Source organism: Podarcis cretensis (assembly GCF_951804945.1).
Source record: "Podarcis cretensis genome assembly, chromosome: 13".
Lineage (NCBI taxonomy): Eukaryota > Metazoa > Chordata > Lepidosauria > Squamata > Lacertidae > Podarcis > Podarcis cretensis.
The window spans coordinates 11,046,344-11,061,948 of NC_137182.1; the positions used below are offsets into that span (position 1 = coordinate 11,046,344).

Here is a 15,605-nt window from a genome sequence, read left to right on the forward strand (position 1 = left end):
TATATGAGTCTGCCAAGTGCACCTATTAAGTGAATACGGACTTTCTAAGGTGACCTTCTAAGGAACGTATTTTCTGCTGTGATTGACATGTAAGGTATTAACAGAACTCATAGGAAGGTTGGCATTCCCTGGAGTCAACATGTTATGTTTTGAAAAGGGAGCTTTTATATAATGTGCAGTACAAGTTAAATAGGAAAAATGGGCAAAACAATTCAGTCTTGAAAAGACGCTTCCTAAAATATACAGTTCAATATATTCAGAAGTTTTCAGTGCCGCTATTATCGTACTTGTTACAGTCATACCTCATGTTACATTTGCTTCGTGATACGTTTTTTCAGGTTGCGTCCTGCGGCGACCCGAAGTACCGGAAAGGGTTACTTCCGGGTTTCGCCGCTCGCGCAGATGCGCAAAATGACGTCACGCGCATAAGAGGTGAATTGCGACCTGCGCAGACGCGGGTTGCGTTATTTTCAGGTTGCGAATGGGCCTCCGGAACGGATCCCGTTCGCAACCAGAGGTACCACTGCATACTGTTACAGTTACCTTGACCTAGGAGTAATGCCACCATCTCCTCATGACCCTCTCGGGCTGCTTCCATCAATGGCGTGTAGCCTTCATCGTTCACCTCTTCCAGGTTAGCCCCTCGCTCTATTAATAAGGCAGCCAGCTCCACGTGTCCACCACAGGCTGCCAGAGTTAATGGAGACTCGAAGGAATCAGCAGGCATGTTCACTTGGGCACCACTATCAAGGAGCAGCCTTGCAACTTCCACATGCCCATCCTAGAAAGCAAAAACAGACAAATAAATAAAAGGTTAACTACATGAGCTCTGGATGAAGAACTTCTTCAACCCCACTAACTTATTTCACACCACTAAGGGAGGCAGTTATACAAAGCTTTGCAAAGCACAGTTGGCAGACAGCAGCAGGTTCAGGTTTTCGAAAAATGCTGCTGGCATCCGTCTGTCTCAAGAGACAATAGAGTGCACCTCCAGGAGCGAAGTCAAATGGCCGTGTTAGCTGCAGGAAAGTGACCTCGCTGGGGTGCAAGCCAGGGCAGTAGAGCCCTTGAGACTGACCCAGAAACTCCAGCGGGTGCAGAATGCCGCGACAAGACTCCTTAAGGGGTCCTCACCGCGGGATCACATTCACCCGGTGCTATACCAACTGCACTGGCTCCAAGGAGTACAGGATCAGGTTTAAAGTGCTTTAACCTTTAAAGCCCTATACGGCCTAGGACCCTTGTACCTACGGGACCGCCTCTCTTGTTATGTCCCAAGGAGGACCTTACGGTCTTCAAACAAAAACATCATGGAGGTCCCGGGCCACAGGGAGGTTAGGCTGGCCTCAACCAGAGCCAGGGCTTTTTCGGCTGTGGCCCCGATCTGGTGGAACGCTCTGTCACAAGAGACTAGGGCCCTGCGGGACTTGACATTTTTCTGCAGGGCCTGCAAGATGGAGCTGTTCCCCCAGGCCTTTGGCCAAGGCACAGCCTGACTCCCTCCTCTGGCAATCTTCACAGAACTCTAGCCCAATGGTTGCCATTAATTTGATTTTGAATTGATTTTAGAATGAATTGATTTTAGAATGCTGTGTTACTTTTATTGTTGTTAGCCGCTCTGAGCCCGGCTTTGGCTGGGGAGGGCGGGATATAAACAAAAATGTATTATTGTTATTGTTATTATTATTATATCGTCAAAAACCGGTTAGAAGCCCATATTGTGATATTAGTTTCATAATTTCTGACCTGGTAATATATTGCGAATCGGGGGGGGGGGTGTCTGCATGCACACTATGCAAAAATCACAATATTGGAAAAACCGTGAAGCCAGCCAACGCGTCTCTCAATTCCTGCAGCTCTTCTTAAAGGGGGAGGCGAATCACAAGAGCAGTTACACAAAAAAGCAAGCAATTTTAAAAGCAGAAAGGGGGGGGGGAGCTTCAGAGAGCAGTTTGCATAATTGCTTTCTAAAATGACCCTGGGGACCCCCCCTCCCCCCGTTAAACATTGCTGGACCAGTGTTTAAAAGACTGTGGGAGGAGCTTCAGAAAGCAGTTTGCCAAACTGTTCTCTGAAGCACTTCCCACCCTCCTTTAAAAGGGGTTGAAGGTTTCTCTGAGCTGTGAAGGAATAGGGGAGAAGGGGGGGGGGAGTATAAAGGGAAGGGAGTTGGTCAGGTTGAGGGGAAGGAAGTGGCAAAAGGGTGGAAGGTTTGGTGGGGCTGGTAAGTGGAATGAGCAGGGGTGGCAGTCCCTAGTATACATATCAACATTTATTTCTTATTATTTTAAAGCAAAACTGACTGGTCTCCTGCTAAGTTTTGAGTTTCATGCACAGTGAGAATTTAGCTCGTGAATTTTAAGATTAGACCCCCCCACTGTGGTTGTAGTTATATTTCATATTCATAGTTCTTTCTGGGATTGTTTTTTCACGTGTTATGTGTTACGCATCCCGAGTCATGATCAGATGTACATGTATTGTAATATTGCCTTGTCTAACAAGTGCAAAAATTACTTGGGAACAGAACCTAGGCAGCACATCTCTACCCAGCCAGTAATAGTTTGAGTCCCACAAATGACTCGTGCTGTGGACGAGGAATACCTCACTAGCAAAATTTCTGCCTCCAGACAAGATCAACATAGGTTGCATGTCATCAGATAAAATACACGTTTGTCTGTCTGGTGAATAGCATGAGGTCAACTCTTCCCCTCCTATCAATTTTCAGGAGTAGCAGCTTTATACCAAAAATTGAAGTACAAAAGCAGGTTGATTTCTGGGCATCATCTACTGTACTTCTTACCATGCATGCCTCCATTAATGCAGTGTGCATTTCATCTGTTTTATGCTCCTGGTCTGCACCTGCTTCCAGCAAAAATCTCACCATTTCTAAATGACCTGAAACACACACAAAACCACATTTTAATAAAAGAAAATGCAGCAAAGATTTATTGGTATCCACTGATGATTTCAGAAAGAAATTATGTTCTCTTTAACGGTGCAATTTGGGAACACTTTTTTTGTGGGGGCGGGGGAAAGAAAGTGTTGGTATTGCAGGTCGATAGCGATGTATTGGTAGAATCCCATGATGTTTTGGTAGATTGCGGTCGATCTCTGGCTCCCTTTCCTCTGCGTTGTTAAATCTGACTCCTGCCCCACCCCTCGTCCTGCCCTCCATTGTTATTAGAACTCAGGAAGGGAAGATGGAGACCCCTCTGTGTGGCTGTTTTAATCCATAGTGATGTTTTTGTGAGTGACTTAACCCCAAACTCCGTTGCCTTCCTCCCCGCCCCCAAAACAGACCCCTAAAAAACGGGGGCAGATAACTGCCAGATTTTAATTCTGAAAGTAGATCACAGTCTCTTGGGAGTTGGCCACCCCTGCTATAAGCCATGGAGAAACAGCAGAATCCAAATCCAAATAAAAATCTCTCTTTCTAAAATGTTAATTTCTATTTGCTCTTGAAACTACTAAAATCAAGGGAAAGTGGATGAACAATACCCAAAACAGTGGCTTTGTCCATATTGACACTCACTGAAATGCTGCAATAAAAATAGCTTTCAAATCTCAAAAGTGAAACCAGGAACAAAACCTGGAAAAGTGAAAAAGATTGTATCCAACAATGTCGTCCTATCAGTGCTAGGGCATCTGCCAGTGCAACAGGACTTCTTCTTCCTCTCCGAAAGAAAATCTGCCCTGAAGGGTTGGGCGATCCACCAGAACAGATTAGGCCAGGCATAGGCAAACTCCGGCCCGCCAGATGTTTGGGACTACAATTCCCATCATCCCTAGCTAACAGGACCAGTGGTCAGGGATGATGGGAATTGTAGTCCCCAAACATCTGGAGGGTCGGAGTTTGCCTATGCCTAGATTAGGCTATGCACAAGGAGATGAGAGGGCATTCCATTGCGCAGCTGTAAGTCCTTGCACCAACAGGATGACTTCATTGAAAACAACTAAAAAAATGACAAAGGAACACAAAGCTTTCTTCCTTTGTGAGTCTTGCAGAAAATGGGGTTTTTTATAGCCTCAAATCTTTAGCTGTTTTCCTTCCATGGGGCACTATATTTCACAGCTTAAAATTGAAATATTATAATTGTAATTGTAATATTAATAATCTGCTTTAGAAGTCCTCCACCGCTTCAACCTGTTTTCAGCCCTGGAAAGACCTGCACCTCACTCCTTAGCAGAAAAGAACAAAAGTATAGCATGACTACTGAACACTACACAATGTTCAATACAACAGCCCCTGTTATTTTGCAGCGTGTTCCGGTACTGAACATGTGTAATTTAAGTAGGCGTGGTTTTTTTGGAGGGGGGCTGGGGAGTAATGAAAACTGCTGAACATTGAACAAAGGTAGGGCTGGATTCCGATGGTTTAGGTCAGAAATTAAAACCATTTACATTCTCTCTCTCTTTTTTAGTTTGAACCAAAAGTGCAGAAGCAAATGAGAATTAAGATCTCCAAATTCAATCCTAATAACGTAAGTTGACTGAGGGGCTTTGCAAGCCCCGCAGAAGAGTGATGTCAGTTTTTATCAATGAAAGGCTTTAGGTGAGATACTGTACCTTTATAGCAAGCCAGTGTTAGTGCACTTTCCTTAAATTCATTGGAATGCGTATTGATTCCAGCTCCGTTTTCCAGCAGAACTCTGGCAACTTCCACATGCCCAGCGCTCCCGGCTTCCATGAGAGGAGTATGGCCATTTTCGTTATGGTCCTCAATACTAGCACCCGACTCCAACAGGGCCTTGACCACATCTACATAGCCTCCAGCGCAGGCATACGTGAGTGCCGTGTTCCCTAATTTCAGAAAAGAAAATACACTGAAGTCAGTTTGGATAATCCTCTCTTGTCCCCCAAATTCGTATTAGCCCTGGCCACTTGCTCCTATACTTCACGGAGCTTTCGTGAGAAAACAGGTGGTCTTGCAGCCAAGAAGCTGAGCTATGAGATTGGAAATCCTAAATTCCAATCTTTCCGCTCATTAGTGGTCCTGAGAAAGTCCACTCTCCCTCAGACCTCTCTGAGATAAGGAAATAATAATAATAATACTGCTGCCAAGAGAGGGAAGGTACGTGAAGCACTTTGAACCCTTTAAACTGCAATATCAAAGCTGAGCGTTTAATTGGCCTTTTTGAAAAAACACCGCCATACAACAAGAGTGTTATCCGGAGGTAACTTCTACGTGACCCAAGAATTCTGGATTGAAAAAAGCAACAATAGATCACTAATTCATCGGTGGCAGCACTGGCTCTACTGAGTGTTTCAGGGTACTAATTATAAGCAACGAAGCCCTTGCCACAGGGACAATCCTGCATTTCTGTCATTCCCAACATGAATTGAGAATAGTCAAGGCGGCCCAGGTTCAGATCCCACGCTGGCAGCCCAAAATCTTCTTGATAGTGGCACAGCCTTTTGTAAGATACTGCAAAATATCTGGCTCCGGTCTCAAGAGACCAGGGCCCTGCAGGATCTGATTTCTTTCCGCAGGGCCTGTAAGACAGAGTTGTTCCGCCTGGCCTTTGGCTTAGAATCAGATTGATTCCCTCCCTCTCTTTTTTTCCTTTCCTTCTCCTTCTGCAATGAGGCTACATTTTAATATTTTAATGTTTCAATATTTTAATGTATTTTAATGTTGTTTTTAAGTTGTAATCATTCAACTTGTTTTTATTATTGCTTGTAAGCCGCTCTGAGCCCAGCCTTGGCTGGGGAGGGCAAGGTATAAATAAAATTTATTATTATTATTATTATTATTATTATTATTAAAATTGTTGTTTTCAAGCAGGCCTTGGACACTGTATATTACTGTGAAGGTCTGACTGATGTATAAATGAGATGAAGTTTTATTGTTACTGTATTATAAGGGTTTTATTATTGATAATTCTGTTTTAAGCCACCCTGAGCTCTCAGAGAAGCGAGTAGTAAATGTGTCCCAGTAATGGTAATAAACCGACTCTTGTTTTCATGATCATTCCTCTTAAGAGTAAAGTGGTAGCAGGCATCCCCAAACTCGGCCCTCCAGATGTTTTGGGACTACAATTCCCATCATCCCTGACCACTGGTCTTGTTAGCTAGGGATGATGGGAGTTGTAGTCCCATAAAATCTGGAGGGCTGAGTTTGGGGGTGCCTGGTGGTAAAGTGTCCCAAATCTTGCCAAGCACATCTTGCCTCAGTTCCAGTTTTTTTATTCAACCCAAAATTTTTGGAAGTGTTTGCTGAAAAAAAAACTAGTTATCAATCAATCAATCAATCAATCTTTGTTACAGTCCAGAGACCCAACAAATCATTACAAATCGATACACAATTCATACAGACTACCTTGAGGTTAATCAAGCATTTTGTTTAGAATATAGGGCTCATTTGTTCTTGCAACCACCGATAAAAACTTTGCCACTGCTAATGTTCTAACATTTGTCCGGTCTTCCAGTAGGAACCTGCCATAGTGAGCCTCTGATTTTCCCGGGAAAGGGACCAGCTAAGGGTAGTATCAGTTCAGCCCTGGCCTGCTCATATTTTGCACTATGCAACAAAATATGTTTTATGGAATCGATGTCTTGAGCAAACGAGCAAAGTCTGTCCTGGTAGGGAACTCCTCTCAACCTGCCATCCACTAGTTATCAGAAATGAAAATTGATAGAGGACTAAGAAGAATTAGAGAGCACCTTCCAGATAACTGGAGAAGGGTACACAGAAGGAAAATATGGCTTCTATCTTTGGGAAAATATGGAGTAAGTTGTACCAATGCAACCAAGTTTTCTTCTTTGAAAAAAAAAGCAAGAAAGCAAGTTGAAAGCCTTTAACCTAGTCCCACAAGACACCCTATCAAGAAAGCTTGAGAAAAACAGACTAAAGGGAACCGTAACATGAAACGCAATTGGTTGAATCAAAGGGTAACAACAAATAGTCCAATAAGTGGTTTCAATTGTAAGTTAAGCTAGAAAAAAAGATAACTAGAGACATTTCACCATTTCTCATATGACAGAAAGACAACAGGAAGGAAACTAATCGGTGTGACATGAAGTGAATGCACACACCACTTATTAAGAAAAATAATGTGAAGCACTGTAAATTTTCAGATAAAGCATGTGAATCTGGAGGTCACTGTTAACTCACTGTATGTAAACTATACGAAGCCATTTGAACTGGTTTGCTCAAAGTTTGGTTTTGGCTTCTTTTCAAGGTTAGTCTGCAAATGACGTAAAGCCATGACTGTGTGGGATGAGTTTTAATGGGTAGGAGAGGAAATTAATTGCAATTTATCCCTCCGTGCCCCCACATGTGTGGGTTAAACAGCGTTTCGAAATCCCATCCTTGGCAGCAAAATTAGAAGCACAGGAATTGGGCTGAAAAGCCTCCTATCCAGCGAGTTCACCTAACGAAGAAAGCCGGCTTCCCCCTTCTTCGCCGCTTAACGAAGAATCAGACTACGACCGGTAAAGTAAATTTTAAAATAAGATTTACTTACTTTGTATTCGTGCAGCGGTTCACAGCAGCAGTAGCAGTGAAAGCTATGCAGGCAACATACTTGTGTTTACAGTATAATCAGCTTCAGGCATGTGCCTGTAGCTGGAGCAAGCAGAGGCATGTCTGCATCTATCACTGGTCAGATGAAGAAAGAAGAACAGAAAGTACTCTCTGCTCCTCATTCTCCTGGAGAGGAGGGGAAATGACACGACACTGAGCCCTCCCTACCAATTGTATTTCTGTGGTCTGAGGATCTGCCTATCAGAAATACAGCCCCTCCTCATGCTAACTAGCAAGAATATGCATCTGAAAGGCTTGGCTGCTCATTTCCCACAGATTGGTTGGTTTCCTCCCTGGCATGGCAGCAGGAATGGGCAATGAGCAACTCAGGAACTTTTGAGCAGTAGCCCCTAGCTTATGGTTACCAGACGTCCCCGTTTCCCGGGGACAGTCCCCAGATTTACAAATCTGTCCCCGGACAAAATCCGTCCCTGGAATGCCCCCGGATTTCAGTTACCGTATTTTTCGCTCTATAAGACGCACCTTTTCCCTCCTAAAAAGTAAGGGGAAATGTGTGTGAGTCTTATGGAGCGAATGCAGGCTGCGCAGCTATCCCAGAAGCCAGAACGACGAGAGGGATCACTGCACTCCCTCTAGCTCTTCTAGCTTCTGGCTTAGTCGCGCTCTGTCCCTTCCCCCACCTCCCGGAAAAGCCCCCAAGAGCCGCGCTCACTTTAAAGAGAGCTTTTCCCCCGAGGAGGGAGAAGGCTGTCAGTGACGGGCTGCCCTTCTCCCTCCTTGGGGAAAAGCCTGCAAGCGCCGCACACATGCTCCACGTGAAATGGAGCGCTGAGCAGAGCCTGGGATGCATACAGGCTCTGCTCAGCACTCCCTTTAAAGAATTTTTTTTTTCTTGCATCCCCCCTCTAAAAACTAGGTGCGTCTTATGGTCAGGTGCGTCTTATGGAGCGAAAAATACGGTAACGTCCCTGGGTTTATATTTTAAGTGTTGTAGATTTATTAGTAGGGAATGAATGTTGCGTGATTAGTTCAATGGCACAAGACACATCATATGGGGACTTCCGGCGAGGCAAAATGGTGGGCACCACAGCAGTGAGCAGCTCCTGAAGCCAGTCAGAGCTTCCACCGCCACTGCCGATGGGGAACTGGGGATACCCAGCGCAACAACTGGAGGAACCACTGACACACACACGACCCAAATCGAGCTGGGATGAGAGCACCCGGCCACCCGCCCAGCAGCGCTCCCAGGCCAGGAAAACCCCAGAGCCAAGGCAGGGAAGAGGAGGAGAGGAGAAGGAGAAGGAGAAGGAAGAGAGAGAAAGAGGAAGGACAAAAAAGAGGGGAGCCCCAACCTTGCTGCACTGCCACCACCTCTGAGGAGCAGAGGTAGGAGAACACCAGGAAGACAAGGACATGTGGCCGAGCCAAGGCCGGACCGAGTCTACTCCACGGCGGCTAGTGCTCCAAGAAAGAAGCGGGGGCCCAGAGGAAGGCCGCCCGACGGAGGAGACCAAAGAAGAGAAGATATTACTTAATTTTTTTTTTAATAAAAAAATACCTTTTTAAAAATACCTTTTTTTTCACTTTTCAAAAAAAATAATTGTCCCCGGATTCCTTTTTTTTAAAATCTGGTAACCTTACCCTAGCTTGTATCTCATTCACACTGAGCCACAGATTAAACTAGTGCAAACGGGGCCAGTGTGTACCCTGATGTGATCACACAATGTCTGTTTTTTGTGTGTGCAGTTTTTGCAACAACAAAAAAGGGGAGGGCAATGAATTGAAACTGAAAAGTTGCCAGCATCAGAACCAAAGTTGCCAGCTCTCCAGAGAAGCTGCTAGCATTCCTGCACATTCTTCACATCCCAACTTCACCTAGTTGCTTTGCACTGTTTTCTGCAAATCTTAAAAATAATGCCTTCTTGACCCAGATGAGGGAGAACAGTGCATTAAATTCCCTTCCCCTTTCTCTGCACTCACTTCTTTTTGAAACACCTCCTTGCTCCAGTGTGGCAACATCTCTGTTGCCTGCACTCTAGTGCCAACCAATCGCTGCCAAAATTCTTCAGATTGGAGATAACTTAGCACTGAGGAAATTCCCCCAAATGGTATAATACTGAATAGCCAGCAAAATACTGAACTCCTTCATTTAAGAAATGCGGTACAGCTTCCAGGTTGCGACACGTTTCGTTTATATTTAATTGTAACATATTCATTACCTGTTGAAGACTGTGCATTCACGTCAGCGCCATGAGCTAGCAGCAATTTGACCATTTTGACATGTCCTCCATTAGCAGCAGCCATTAAAGGTGTTACATCTCCTTTGATGCCTCTGTCTTCAACATTTGCATGCATTGCCAGGAGAACCTGTTGACAGAGAGAACAAAAAACTGGTGAGGTAGAAGCGACTGGTTCAGTTAGGTGCCATTTTTGGGTGCTTACTGTGTCTTGTAAAATAATCTGTGCAAGAACCTTCAAGCATAAAATGTACAGTAGGTATATATGGGTTCCATGATCACTGCAGATGGTGACTGCAGTTAGGAAATTAAAAGACGCCTGCTTCTTGTGAGAAAAGCGATGACAAACCTAGGCAGTATCTTAAAAAGCAGAGACCTTGCTGACAAAGGTCCGTATAGTTAAAGCTATGGTTTTCCCAGTAGTGATGTATGGAAGTGAGAGCTGGACCATAAAGAAGGCTGATCACCGAAGAATTGATGCTTTTGAATTATGGTGCTTGAGGAGACGCTTGAGAGTCCCATGGACTGCAAGAAGATCAAACCGATCCATTCTGAAGGAAATCAGCCCTGAGTGCTCATGGGAAGGATAGATCCTGAAGCTGAGGCTCCAAGACTTTGGCCACCTCATGAGAACAGAAGACTCCCTGGAAAAGACCCTGATGCTGGGAAAGATGGAGGGCACAAGGAGAAGGGGATGACAGAGGATGAGATGGTTGGACAGTGTTCTCGAAGCTACCAGCATGAGTCTGACCAAACTGCGGGAGGCAGTGGAAGACAGAAGTGCCTGGCGTGCTCTGGTCCATGGGGTCACAAAGAGTTGGACACGACTAAACGACAAGAAGGTATATTGGCATGTTTGTGCTTCAGTTATGCAGTGTTTTGGCTACATTACGTTACACAAACTGTGTCCCAGGGAAGAAGGAGCAGCTGCTGCAGTGTTTGCATCGCAGGAATGACAACATTATTAAAGTACAGTGGTGGTTTCCCCCACCCCCAGAAAGATCTAGACAAGCAATCCCACGGTTTCCTCTCCAATTTTCAACTTCTTTCCCATCCCATTCTATGGCTAATTCAGCGATGACTGAATTTGTTCCTTTTTTATTTTTGCCACTCAAAAAATCAAAGTTGGTCCCCTATAAACTTTGCAAACCTTGCCCTTATATGCATACATATGACTGGGCGTTGCAAGGGCAGAGAAGCAGTGACCATACCTATATTCTGTGCTATATAACTAATATGAAAACTAATCCTATTCAGGATAATGCTTTCTGACAAGGCAAAATACTTCTATTGCGTTTTGCAGCTATGACCCCCAACACTGAAGTGGATTTTTCGACTGCAAAAAAGGCTCACAAAACCGAGAAATTATTGGGACTTTTCTGTGAAATTCTGTTCTTATCAAGGCAAATGGCACAAAGTCCTCGGATAAGTTTGTCAGGGCAATGAAAACAGCCCCCCATTTTCTGTATCCAGAGGAAATGGGGCCTCTCACCTCATACCCCAGTCATAGTTGGCAAAGCACCCCACTATTTCAAAGAAAGAAATAAGGTTAAGGAGCAGACCAAATTAGTGAAAAACATAGGAAAGACTGAAGCAACCTTAGACAATATCAGCAAAAACTAATGAACTTCCCTTGGGTTACAGAAGATGAACTGGCTAGAGGGAAAGGTAACAGTATGTTAATATTCTTCTCCTTTATGGTGTGTGTGTGGGAATCTAACAGCCCAAATGCTTTTGAAGTGAGCACACCATTCACTTGGTTGACATCTGTTGTGATCACCTCATTTGAGGGTTTCTCTACTGGAATTCCTGGGTTCAAGTGTCATATTGATCCTTCAAGTGATTGAGTTCAATGGACTGTGACTGAACCTGGAATCCTAGGAGTCGTAGGGGTAATGTTTGCCTGTGTGTGCGAAACTCCATTTCACACCCCAGGAGAAAGTCTTGACACAAGATCATCGTTCTAGTAGAGGTGAAGAAGAGACAGAGATAGGAAACAGTGACTCTACTCAAGCAAAGATGGTCAAAGCAATGTCCTTTAGAAGTTTATTCACAGAATAAGAGTAGATCAGGAACCAACCTAAAGCAACTGGAGCCATCAGAATCTTTGAGAGGACTCTAGGATGAAGAGACTGCATTCAAACTGGGGATGTGAAGGTAGGCCTCTGAAGTTGATCAAGGTTGATCAAGGTCATGAAATCTCCATTTCTGATGCAGATCATCATCAAAACAAAGCATTTTCATACAGAATTTGCATTTGACTAGGAAACAGATATGTATTTAAGGACAATATAGGTCTCTTCAGCACTGTGTGCACTGTAAAATACTTTTCACATGCCTTGCTGCAGGGATGGCAAACCCAGGGCTAATATACCACATTTTTTGCTCTATAAGACGCACCTGACCATAAGACGCACCTAGTTTTTGGAGAAGGAAAACAAGGGAAAAAATATTCTGAATCCCAAAAGCCAGAACAGCAAAAGGGATCGCTGCGCAGTGAACCCTCTTGCTGTTCTGGCTTCTGGGATAGCTGCACAGCCTGCATTCACTCCATAAGACGCACACACATTTCCCCTTACTTTTTAGGAGGGGAAAAGTGAGTCTTATAGAGCAAAAAATACGGTGTATTTTGTGGCAGCCTTGACAATTTGGGGGCAAAATTCCGCACGTATACAATTACACACACCCTTAAAACATTTCACTGTCTACCAACCTTCATTGGGCTCCCTCAATTTTTATTTTCCCGAACCACAGTTTCAAAAAAACCTCCAAAACGTGTCCTTTGTAAGTGTGTTTTGCCGCTATTAATAGTGCTAAACAGGAAGCTGCTCGTAATGCCACCAGCAGCCGAAGATCAACTAGGACTGCCAATTCCTGCCAAAGGCATCAAAGTGGCAGATAGAGCTGCAATCAGTATAAATAGGTCAGCGTTCACCTGAAGATTAACCATCACTGTTGAGTCCTTATGAAGGTATCCGGTGCCAGACCAACAGCTCACAGCAGACAGCATGAAGTAGTGAAACGTGTGGGCTATAACTGCTAAGCAACAAAACTTTTCTTTGGAGAATTTTTGGGGCAGGGGGGTGGAAACTTAATTGGAAACTGGCAGAACTAATCATAAAAAAAAAATAATTTTATAAAAAGGACTGAAAAAGAAATGATAACCATTTGAAAATGTAATTGTAAAGAAAATAGAAAACAACACTAAAATGAAATGATAATGTTAAAAATGAAGTCAACCTCCTTAAGATGGAAGGAGGAACTAAATGGAGGCAGAGGGTATTTTTTTTTTCTCCAAAGAGGACTTTAAATAAATAAAGGAAAGAATTTTGAAAAATACAGCTAATTGTGAGAAAATGATTTCTTCAATCTGCCACGTAGTGTGCTATCACACAAGTAACCTTGAGCACATTGTTATGTCTTTGCCAATACCAGCACTAAGCAGCCCTAGGAGACAAACAAGGTCTCTTCCCTCCCACGCTGCAAATTCGTGGGAAGCAATCGCAGTGGCCTCCACTTGTCCCTGAAGCTCAAGGACCGATTGCAAGGTTGCAGGGCAGGTGGCTGAAACGTCATTGAAGTCTGAAATTTCAAGCAAAGACTAATTATTAAGGTGGAAGAGTTTGTATTCTGGGGTGCAGGGAAATCTACACTTTCCTCATGTTCTAATTAACTGAGGGTATCTCAGTTCACTCTCATCTCACTTAAATTCTAGCCCCCTTTAAGCTTAAAATCAGCTCAAAGCAGTTTACAAAATGAAAGCAAAATGAACACAGTTAATCAAAAAAAGCCAGAAATCATAATATAACAAACATCCAGCCCACAAATCCAATAAAATTCCAGGTCTAACCTACTCTAAATGTAGGCGACGCTTTTGGAATATGCATTCTGTAACAGGCAGCTGAAGAACACAGGGTGGTCAACTAGTCAACTGTAGTCTGGATTTGGTGCTCAAAGCAACTTTAATTATTTTATGGAGGCTCTCCGACATCTAATTTAGGGTGTGAGGAAAGAGTTTTGCCATTTGATTTGAAAGGAAAATCAGAAATGAAATTCTGCATGTATTTGCCAGAAGTTATTGTATTGCCATCTTGTACGCATTTGAGCAAAGAATCACTGCCAATATGCTCCTTAAAGATTCCACGATGCACACGAGTTTTCCTGTCCTGTCCCCAATCAATGACATCCCAGCATCTGAGTGCAAAAAATCTATACCCACGAAGTCCAGATGACCTGTTAGCAGATCCCTATTCATAAGTATATGCAGAGAAATTGGAACGCTTCAGCCTTCAAAACAATAATTGGAGGGGGGTATATAGCAACAAGAGACATCACCTTGCCAACAAAGGCCCGTAGTTAAAGCTATGGTTTTCCAAATAGTGATGTATGGAAGTGAGAGCTGGACCATAAAGAAGGCTGATCGCCGAAGAATTGATGCTTTTGAATTATGGTGCTGGAGGAGACTCCTGAGAGTCCCATGGACTGCAAGAAGATCAAACCTATCCATTCTTAAGGAAATCAGCCCTGAGTGCTCACTGGAAGGACAGATCCTGAAGCTGAGGCTCCAATACTTTGGCCACCTCATGAGAAGAGAAGACTCCCTGGAAAAGACCCTGATGTTGGGAAAGATGGAGGGCACAAGGAGAAGGGGACGACAGAGGATGAGATGGTTGGACAGTGTTCTCGAAGCTACCAGCATGAGTTTGACCAAACTGCGGGAGGCAGTGGAAGACAGGAGTGCCTGGCGTGCTCTGGTCCATGGGGTCACGAAGAGTCGGACACGACGAAATGACTAAACAACAACAACAAATATAGCAACAAACAGAACAATTCAGAAGTTTGCTATCCCTGCTCTTAAACACCAGTGAGCTTAACCATCTTAAGTGTAAAAATTAAAAATGCCCCCCTCCCCGTTCAAGATGAATCCAGAAAAGTCAAATGCCAGTGCTCTGTATTTTCTGCCAAAATAGAGCATAAGGTACAAACCTGAGCAAGTTCATAATATCCAGCTGAGCAAGCCAAACAAAGAAGACTTTCCCCTTCTTCAGTGTGCTCATTCACACTTCGCCCTTCAATTAGCAATTTTCGCACAGCATTTACATCACCTTCTGAACAAGCTTCTGCCAAGCTGCGGCTATAAAGAGAAAGAGGAAATTATAGTTATACACCAGTGCTTTGAAGTGGCATCAAATACAGTCCCCATCAAATACAGACCTGGCATGCCACCTGGATACACTGAAATGCAACAGGTAAGCCTTAAAAAGCAAAGGTGAGGATTACTATAGGATGCATGGTGGTCATCACAATACTTGCCCCTGGTTCCTCCAAAATTAGCAATATAACTAGAGTGTAGGTCAACTTTACTCAATCTGCTGCCCTCCAGTAGCTTTCAATTAGAACTCCAATCATCTCTGACCTCTCATAATCTAACATAGTCATTTACACCAAGGTAAATCTGCTGGTGAACTAAGCAATCCACACAAACTTATTACCGTATTTTCGCTCTATAGGACGCACTTTTCCCCCCTCCAAAAAAGAAGGGGAAATGTGTGTGCGTCCTATGGAGCGAATGCAGGCTCCTTGGCTTCAGCGATAGCAACGAGAAGCATTCAAAGCGCAGAGGGAGCGCTCCCTTTGGAGGCTTCGTGTTGCTTTCGCTGAAGCCTGGAGAGCAGGTCGAAAGGAACCCGAAGCCTGCGGAGCCCAGCAGGAACTCCCGCCGCGCTCCAGAGGCTTCGGGTTGCCTTCACTGAAGCCTGGAGAGCGAGAGGGGTAAGTGCACACCGACCCCTCTGGCTCTCCAGACTTCCAAGGTAGCCACCTGAAGCCTCCAGAGCGCAGCGGGAACTCCCACTTTGGGTGAACGCACCTTGTTTTTGGAG

At 44.2% G+C, this 15,605-nt stretch overlaps 1 protein-coding gene across 4 annotated transcripts in view; it reads right to left on the reverse strand.

Annotated features, from left to right (window-relative positions):
- ANKRD17 (ankyrin repeat domain 17) overlaps positions 1–15,605 on the reverse strand; it is a 109,864-nt gene that overhangs the window by 50,782 nt on the left and 43,477 nt on the right. For all 4 annotated transcript variants that reach the window (XM_079949175.1, XM_079949173.1, XM_079949172.1 and 1 more), the window contains exons 4-8: positions 14,710–14,857; positions 9,706–9,853; positions 4,567–4,800; positions 2,801–2,895; positions 544–781 (exon numbers count right to left, since the gene is read on the reverse strand). In XM_079949175.1, the coding sequence (XP_079805301.1) occupies positions 544–781; positions 2,801–2,895; positions 4,567–4,800; positions 9,706–9,853; positions 14,710–14,857 (863 nt within the window). The remainder of the gene's footprint in view (positions 1–543; positions 782–2,800; positions 2,896–4,566; positions 4,801–9,705; positions 9,854–14,709; positions 14,858–15,605) is intronic.